Below are 9,404 nucleotides of genomic sequence, written 5' to 3'. Positions count from 1 at the left end.
CTTTTTCAATGAGTCAAAAACAGTTGTCTGTACTTGGACTGCAACAGAATGGGCACTGAATGCACCATGCCGACACAAGTGCGTCAAAACAGAGGGGAAGGTATAAGAATGCGAGTATTGACGTCATGAGGGGCAATAATTAACTGCTCAAAATCCTGGAACAGTACACAGCTAACTTGGCAGACTTTTTCCCTGGAGAAGTTTCTGTGCAAAATTCATTTCCCCAAAACATTTTATTTTCTTTTACACTCATTCTAGACTAGAGGGTACCACACTATGGATACATTCATAGCCTACATTGCAATTAGCTCTATTGTCGTCTAATTTTTGTTAGATTAAAAAGAAACATGGCATCCCCCCAACATCAGCAGCTGCTCACAGAGGTGAGCTGTGACTCGAGCGGCGAAGGCGGCGTCTCAGTGAGGATCAGCAGTAGCATCAAACACAAGCATGGAGGAGGAGCCGGGGCGCTGGGTGGCATGGGAGGAGGCTTCATGGGGGGCGGGTCCAAACACTGCAAGTACAGCATCTCCTCTAGCTGCAGCTCGGGAGAGTCCGGGGTTCTCAGGCCCGTGGTCAAGGGGCTGCGAACCCAGAGGAAGATGCCCCAGCTGTTCGAGAGGTCCGCTGGGCACTTCTGGGACCCCAAGTTCGACTCTCCCATCCTGGAGGAGGCATGCAGGGAGAGGTGCTTTCCCCAGACCCAGCGGAGGTTCCGCTACGTCCTCTTCTACCTGTTCGCCGCCAGCCTCCTCTGGGGGGTGTACTTCAGCGCCAACCCCGACCGTTGTGACCGGACTGCCTTCCTTGTCCCCACCGCCTGCTTCCTCTTCTTCTGCCTCCTCCTCTTCCTGTTGACGTTCACAAGGATCTACGCCCGCTGCTACAACCAGGCGTCGCTGCTGCTCATCGTGGTGACCTTTGCCCTCACCCTGGCACCCCAGATCCAGACAGCCGGCTTCAGGGACCTGGAGACCCTCCCTCCAGAGGATGTGGTGGAGGACGTGGGGGACGTCAGTGGCATGGAGCCCAGGAATGTGACCTTCAACCGGGACTTACCCAGGGGAAGCGCCTGGGCCCCCTGCCTATCTCCAGTAGGGACCTTCTCCCTGGGCATGGAGGTACTGCTACTACTCTACAGCGTCCTCCACGTCCGACTCTATGCCTCTGTGCTACTGGGACTTCTCTACTCGGTGCTCTTCGAGGCTCTGGGATGGCTCCACCTCACCCAGGCTGCTGGGGACGGTTGGAGCCAGGCCTCGGAGGGGGCAGACTCGGACTGGGACACTCTACGCTGGCTGGGGCCAGCCAAAGCTTTGCTCCACTTGTGCGCCCACGCCATCGGCATCCACCTTTTCATCATGTCCGAGGTGCGATCGCGAAGCACCTTCCTCAAGGTGGGCCAGGCCATCATGCACGGCAAAGACCTGGAGGTGGAGAAGGCGCTGAAAGAACGCATGATCCACTCCGTGATGCCTCGGAGGGTGGCCGACGACCTGATGAAGCAGGGCGATGAGGAAGGCTTGGCCGGCGGGAGCTCGGCCAAGCGCTACTCCAGCAGCGGTGCGGCTGCTGTCATCTCCAGCCCCAAGAACAACAAGAGGAATAAGACCTCAATCCCGAGAGGCCAGATCATCTTCAGACCCTTCAACATGAAGCGCATGGAGCCCGTCAGCATCCTCTTCGCGGATATCGTAGGCTTCACCAAGATGTCTGCCAACAAGTCGGCCCATGCCTTGGTGGGGCTCCTCAACGACCTCTTTGGACGTTTCGACCGGCTATGTGAGCTGACGTGCTGTGAGAAGATAAGCACCCTTGGGGACTGCTACTACTGCGTGGCAGGCTGCCCTGAACCTAGGCCCGACCATGCCTACTGCTGCGTAGAGATGGGGCTGGGCATGATCCAAGCCATCGAACAGTTCTGCCAGGAGAAGAGCGAGATGGTTAACATGAGGGTGGGCGTCCACACGGGCACTGTCCTGTGCGGTATCCTAGGGATGAAGCGGTTTAAGTTCGACGTGTGGTCCAACGATGTGAACCTGGCCAACTTGATGGAGCAACTGGGCGTAGCCGGGAAGGTGCACCTATCAGAGGCCACCGCCAACTTCCTGGACGACCGGTACCAGCGGGAGAATGGACAGGTCACTGAGAGGGTTGGACAGAGCGTGGTGGCGGATCAGCTGAAAGGTACGTAACCAGCTGGTTGCAAAGCGGGGCTTGCACATCTGTGGGAATGGGTTGTGATTTATGTGATTGCTTTCAGTGGTGGGAAAAGTTCCCAATTGTCATACTTGAGTAAAAGTAAAGATACCTTAATAGAAAATGACTCAAGTAAAAGTGAATGTCACCCAGTAAAATACTACTTGAGTAAAAGTCTAAAAGTATTTGGTTTTAAATATACATAAGTATGATAAGTATGTGTAATTGCTAAATATACTTAAGTATCAAAAGTAAAAGTATAAATAATTTCACATTCTTTATATTAAGCAAACCAGACGGCACCGTTTTCTTATTTTTTTAAATGTACGGTTAGCCAGGGGAACACACCAACACTCAGACATTTACAAATGACACGTGTGTTTAGTGAGTCCGCCAGATCAGAGGCAGCAGGGATGACCCAGGGATGTTCTCTTGATAAGTGTGTGAATTTGACCATTTCCCTGTCCTGCTAAGCATTCAAAATGTAATGAGTACTTTTTGGGTGTCAGTGAAAATGTATGGAGTAAAAAGTACATCATTTAAAAGTTGTCAAAAATGGTAAAGTAAAGTACAGATACCCCAGAAAACTACATAAGTAGTACTTCAAAGTATTTTTACTTAAGTACTGTACACCACTGCAATATTCAACTGTAAAGTTCACTCATTGACTACAGTTGAAGCCTACATAAGTAGCCTTCGACTTCGTCTTGGGCCTAACAACACCCATGCCAATATATCCTCCAAACACTGGCTTCTCTGGCATTTTCACTTAAGTATTGCCTGGCTGTGACTTAAGTAGTACTTGAAAGTATTTTTACTTAAGTACTGTTTTTGTGATTGAATATCATGTTACATTTAGCAATCTTGTGTATTTGCTTTAGCATAGCATGGAGAGAGTCAGATGCAGAAGCAGTATTGATATCAATCTTTCTATGCAGTGGAACATTTTAACATACGCTGGGACTTGTTCTGCATTACTGACGGCCTCTCTATCGGTGCTCCACTGATGCAGCAAGGTCACCTAACGGCAGTTTCACAACACAGGCAGCAGTAATAAGGACGTTACGGCTGTTCATTTTCACTTAGTAAACCTATGTGGTTTTTATGAAAACCCTGACACCTTTATGCTGCGTTGTTTATGTGCTGCAGTACAGTGCACCCATTTCTGTTCTGAATGAGAGCTTTATGTAGAGCCACTACATCAAAGGTGATTGGTGGTTCCCTCTTTGTTGTCCGTGAGAGGGAGAAAAGTGGGGCCTGACACTGGTCAAGGTCAGCACCTGCTTCATAGCGTCGTATGTCATACGTTGGGGACATCAGGGACAGATGGGGGGGGGGGGGGTTCAGTTTGTCGGGAGGTGCCCTTTGTGGCCGACTGGGTGTTGGTTTTATGTGACACTGAACCACAAACAGACGGTTGTACTCCTCCTCCCCCCTTATTTCTGTTCCCTGTTCAGTTACACTGCCTGCCTGCCTGCCACCCAGACGTCATCCTCAATGTGACCCTGTTCTCTTACCCTGGCTCTGAACCTCCAGGGGATTGTCCTACCTTAATGCCACTATTTATGCAAAGGCTTTCTTTATAAATGGAGATGTCAGCAGTTTACAGTGCATCTGCACCTCATCCTTTTCAGCCTGACTCCTCTCTCTCTCTCTCGGTCGCCCTTCTCTCTCTCTCTCTCCGTTTCCTTTTCGCTCGCTCTCTCACTCGCCCTCTCTCCCTACTAAATCGCACAACTCCAGAGAGACCAGTATTTCGCTTTTATTTGATGCATTTATGCAAATACCTCTGATGGAACTAAACCTTGGGCTTAATGCCTCTTTTCATCATTTGGAGAATCAGTACATTATCACCTAGCAGTAATAAAGTTATGCTGTCAAACGTAGGTGTGTTTGAAAGGCTGAGGGATTGAACCGCCACTCAAATGTGCAGAAATGTAAATCTCCTTTATTCTGGTCTCGACTGGTCTCTCTCTCCAGCCCTAGCAGTAGCAGAGGCTAACGCTACACGTCTGTCATTGTGGGCAATGATAGACCTACCATGCTTCGATTCAGTGGGTTTGTTGTTGTGGAGTCGTGTATCTAATGAACATGCAGCACTACCAGTATACTCTACTCCTGCAGTGTGTAGTCAGGGTTTTCAGGTCAAATGACTTGAGTCACCTGGCTCGTTCCCACGAACCTGCGTCCCAGATGCAGGGGGAAAGGCCCCTTCCCAGCTAGTAGGTGGATGCTGGGCTGGCTGACCTGTGTGGGAAAGAAATGGCGTCATGCACTACATCACATGATTCTGAGCTTCTGGGCGAGACACTGCAGAAAGAAATACTGAGGTCCTTATTCCACCTTTTAATAGTGACAACGTTTCGGTATAAGGAAGGACTATATATTGTGCATGCCTTTAGGCTACCGAAAGTGCCCTTTGCTTAACGGTCAGAGAAAGAAGTGATTTGCGGCACAACATTTCTCCCTCGTTCTTTAGATTCACGAGGGCGTACGCGTCTGCACTCGTTGCTCTCCCTTTTTTCCCTCCCTCAGGATAAATGTGCTATTCCCACTCTTCTGACTCTCCCCCTCCCCTCTCCTCCCTTCCCTCCATGATGTATTCAGTTTACCTCCCAAGATGTATCCTGTTCTCATAGATTTCCTTGGCCCGCTGAGAGAGCTAGCTGTCAGGAGGAGAGAGTTGTGCTTGTTCGCTGTGAAAGCTCTTCCCCACTGTCTCGCTAGCTCTGGCTAGCGTACCTAGGCTACAGTAAAGAGCATGGCAGTTGCAACGCCAGGGTTGTGGGTTCATTTCCCATGGGGGGCCAGTATGAAAATGTATGCACTCACTAACTGTAAGTCGCTCTGGGTAAGAGCATCTGCTAAATTACTAAAATGTAAATGTTAAGTTGCGGGAGGGTGTGGATTCTGGCAGTGGGAGTAAATGGCTTTGACCCAGACACTAATCGTTGTGCCGCTGCCCTCCCTCCGTGGTCTTGATGTTCTTTTGAGTAAGTTAATGTCTCACTCTTGGTGTTCAGGACCTTCAACGCTTTTTAAAAGCTTCATCACATTCATAGGCCAAGATTGTATTCAAGCCTTTAAAAAAAATCTATACTAGATCTTTTACCCTTTCGCACTGCTAAGCCAGGCCAAGCTGTAGGCCTACTGGGCTGTACTGGTTACATCCATCATAGTTGCTGGAACTGTGCTGGAAAGCACAATGTGAAAATAAAATATCCACCCAGTTCAGGACGGCTCTACAGTCTAAAGGGGGAATCAGGCATTTCATTACACACATGCTTAAACACACTTGTGTCTGACCTAACTGTTTACAATGTATTGTTGTGGTTATAGCGTCTGGCTGGTGGCCAAAGAGTTATATGTCACAGGTGCATCCTGTTAAGGATGAGCTAGCCAGCCCCTAAGTGACCCTCTAATAATATCCATTCTGGATCTGTTTGTGTCTGTCTACACGGTGCTAATAAGCCATGGTGACATTGTTTTTAATCTTCCATTTCCTTCACTAAAATTGCTGACAGTATGCAGTATGTCTTGTGAGTTAGTTGACATGTAAAATGGTCCTAGCAGAGGAAGCCTAGGCTTAAACAGTCAAATTGACAGATCTGACTGAATCGTTGGGGAAGTGGAGTGCATCGTTCTGAAGGAGCGCGGTATCGTCTGTCATTAGACTTAAAAGGGACGGCAGGTAGCCTAGCGGTTAAGAATCCCAGAGCCGGCAAGGTGGAAAAACTGCCGTTCTGCCCTTGAGCAAGGCAGTTAACCCCCAGCATCAACTGCTCCCCGGGCGCCGATGACGTGGATTAAGGCTTTTGAATCTCCTCGTCCTCATGCAGCTTTTCAATCCTCGTACCTCTCTCCCCTTTTCTCTGTGTGGTCCCATCGGTCGGTATATCTGTCTAGTCGAGTGTCTGTCGGTCTGTCTGTCTGTCTGCCCGCCTGCCTGTCTGCAATGTTTGCCCGGCCCCCTGTTGTAGTGTGTGTTTATCTCAGTGGAAATGGGAGCTATTTTGGGCTCTCACCCTGGAAATTACCTGGCTGTGTCCATCCTGTCTTGGTGGCTAATTCGGAGCGATGGCACCTGCAGATCATCACGCTATAGTTGGAGCTGAATGTCAGCATCATAGAAATAGTGTTACTAGAATGGGCATCCCCATTCAAGTCAATGAGGCCATGATGGGTGGATTAGTAATTATATTTCTACAGTTTGTATGGCTTTCTTTAGTCTGTTTAGATGACAGAACTCAGATGACAATTACAGCTCTCTGACGAGTGCTGGTTAGGCTTCTTTGAAGTGGAATGGATCATATTATTATTATATCATATTCTTGTTGAATGTAGAACCCTGACCTTCTCCAACTGTACTGCTGAGCTCAGTGGTGTACTGCTTCTGCTAGAGAGCTGGGGAGTAGACCTGGGTTTAAATACTATTCAAAATCTTTCAAATACTTTGAGCGTTTGCTTTAGCCTGTCTGGAGTGTCAACTGGGTGGAGTTTGCGGTTTTGGAAGTATTCTATTGGTTCCATTTTGCCAGGCAAGCTCAATCACAGCACAAATTATTTCAAATAGTATTTGAACCCAGATCTGCTGGGGGAGCGTTGGATCACATCTCCTGAACCTCCTCTCTCCTCCTCTCTAGGGACATGTATAATTAAACAGGACTGGGTAATCTCATCTCCTCTAAAGTGATTAATACTAGTAATTCTTACTTGTTATATATTTTACACAGGCCTGGGTTGGGTCTGGCACCCTATTCCCTATATAGTGCACTGCTTTTGACCAGTGCCCATAGGGCTTTGGTCAAAAGTAGAGCACTATATAAGGAATCCGGTGCCATTTGGGACGCAGGTCTGGCATTCAACACGTATTTCTCACTAATAACCCAAAACACTTCAGGTCTTTGTCAATACATTTTTATCATTAGACATATTATTGATTCTCTAGAATAGGGCTGTCATGTTGGTGTAATTTATGAAGCGTTGATGTATTCTGAGAGGGAAAAGGGGCTTTGGGTATTAGATATCACAGAGAATCGACTAGAAGACGGAGGCTTAAGACACTCAATTTGTATTCTGGTCTGTATCTTTCTCTCTCTACACTCAGGCACACACACCTTTCGCTGCTTTGCGATGGGGTAATTGATTAGCGCCATTGGAATTTATTTGGTTGGAAAGAGTGGGACCCTGGTAACTGCAATGTCACGGTTTCGGCCGAGGCTGCTCCTCCTCCTTGCTCGGGCAGGCTTCGGCGGTCGTCGTCCCCGGAGTACTAGCTGCCACCGTTGTATGTTTCGATGTTCGTTTGGTTTTGTCTAGTTGTTGTACACCTGTTCCCTGTTAGTGTGATTATGTACCCTTTATATGTTCCATTAGTTTGTCATGTGTTGTGTGTAATTGTTTTCACCTGTCGTTTGGTGCAGTGCTGTTTGCCAGTCGCTCATTTTGTACCGTCGCACTGTTGTTTTGTGCGCAGTCGGTTTTGGAGTGTTTTACGCACTGTGGCGTATTGTTCGCCTCCGGGTTGGTTAGACCCGTTTTGTTATTTTGGTTTATGCAAGTAAAGTCTGGTTTGACTTAGCTCCTGTGTCCTGCATTTGATTCACACCACATCCGCATCAGAGATCGCGACAGAATTACACACCTTAAGATGGAATCAGCAGGAGCAACAGCAGCACCTGAGTCGCTGGAGGAGCACGTCCGCGGCCAGGATGACCAGATCCGACAACTGGGGACCGCTCTGCAGGACGTCATCAACACCCTGCACCGATGGGAGTCCAGAGGGGTACCCACACCCCCACCTACCTTACCACCACCATCGGGCGGTCCGCCCGTCCCAGGCCCGGAACCCAGTGGGATTCGGCTCTCGCTCCCGAGGGCGTATGACGGCACAGCTGCCGGGTGTCAGGGGTTCCTCCTGCAGGTGGAGCTCTACCTGGCCACTGTACACCCGGTGCCCTCGGGACACGAGAGCGTTTCCGCCCTCATCTCCTGTCTCACGGGCAAGGCGTTGGAATGGGCCAATGCCGAGTGGAGGAGGATAGACGCCACCACCATCTCCTACGCGGAGTTCTCCCGTCACTTCAAGGCCGTGTTCGACCATCCACCTGAGGGCAAAGCGGCGGGGGAGCGTCTATACTACCTCCGACAGGGGAGGAGGAGCGCACAGGCGTTCGCACTGGAGTTCCGGACTCTAGCGGCAGATGCAGGGTGGAATGAACGGGCCCTCATCAATCATTTTCGATGTAGCCTACGGGAGGACGTTCAGCGTGAGTTGGCCTGCAGGGACACCAATTTCACCTTCGACCAGTTGGTCGACATGTCCATCCGTCTGGACACCCTGCTGGCCACCCGTGGACGTCCCGAGTGGGGTCCGTCCATTCCATCCTCCAGCACCTCCGAGCCGAGCCCTATGGAGCTCGGGGGTGCTGGCGCTAGAGAGAGGAGGAGAAGGAGCCCGAGGGGGGCTGTCCCCTGCACCAATTGCGGCCGTGGAGGGCACACTGCGGCCAGGTGCTGGGGAGGGTCTCCAGGAGGAGGGGACAACAGGCCACGCACTGGGGAGCATTCCCAGGTGAGTAGACGCCCCACTTACCCAGAGCTCTCTGTTGTGGACTTTTGTATACCTGTTAGTTTTCCACAGGTTGCACCTCATTCCCAGCATAAGGCGCTAGTAGATTCAGGCGCAGCTGGGAATTTTGTTGATCGGAAGTTTTGTTTAGATTTAGGGATTCCCCTCCTGCCTGTTGACGATCCTTTTCCCGTTCATGCTTTAGATAGCTGCCCGTTGGGGTCGGGGTTGATTAGGGAAGTCACAGCACCACTTAGGATGTGTACGCAGGGGGGTCATGAGGAGACTATTCAGCTATATCTGATCGACTCCCCTGCGTACCCGGTGGTGCTGGGAATTCCCTGGTTAAGTACCCATAACCCTGCCATTTCGTGGCAACAGAGAGCTCTCAAGGAGTGGTCTGCTCAGTGTGAGGGGCGATGTCTGCGTGTTTCCGTGGGGGCGACCTCGGTGGAAAGTCCAAACCAAGTGCCCACATTGCACATTCCACCTGAATATGGGGATTTGGCACTTGTGTTCAGTAAAGCGAGGGTGACGCAGCTGCCTCCTCACAGACAGGGGGATTGTGCGATAGACCTCCAGGCAGGAGCAGCGCTCCCACGGAGCCACGTGTATCCCTTGTCTCAAGAGGAGA

The 9,404-nt window shown here is 50.1% G+C and overlaps 1 protein-coding gene across 1 annotated transcript in view; it reads left to right on the top strand.

The window, feature by feature from the left end:
- Nucleotides 1–347: 347 nt before the first annotated feature.
- LOC311144586 (adenylate cyclase type 9-like) overlaps nucleotides 348–9,404 on the top strand; it is a gene marked incomplete at its 5' end in the record, with an annotated part of 79,859 nt that continues 70,802 nt past the window's right edge. The window contains one exon of the mRNA XM_084180618.1: nucleotides 348–2,187. Within this exon, the coding sequence (XP_084036744.1) occupies nucleotides 348–2,187 (1,840 nt within the window). The remainder of the gene's footprint in view (nucleotides 2,188–9,404) is intronic.

The sequence above is a fragment of the Coregonus lavaretus genome, assembly GCF_964263955.1.
Source record: "Coregonus lavaretus genome assembly, chromosome: 2".
NCBI lineage: Eukaryota > Metazoa > Chordata > Actinopteri > Salmoniformes > Salmonidae > Coregonus > Coregonus lavaretus.
Note: the sequence above shows the minus strand (reverse complement) of the source record. Positions and strands in the feature narration are given on the sequence as shown.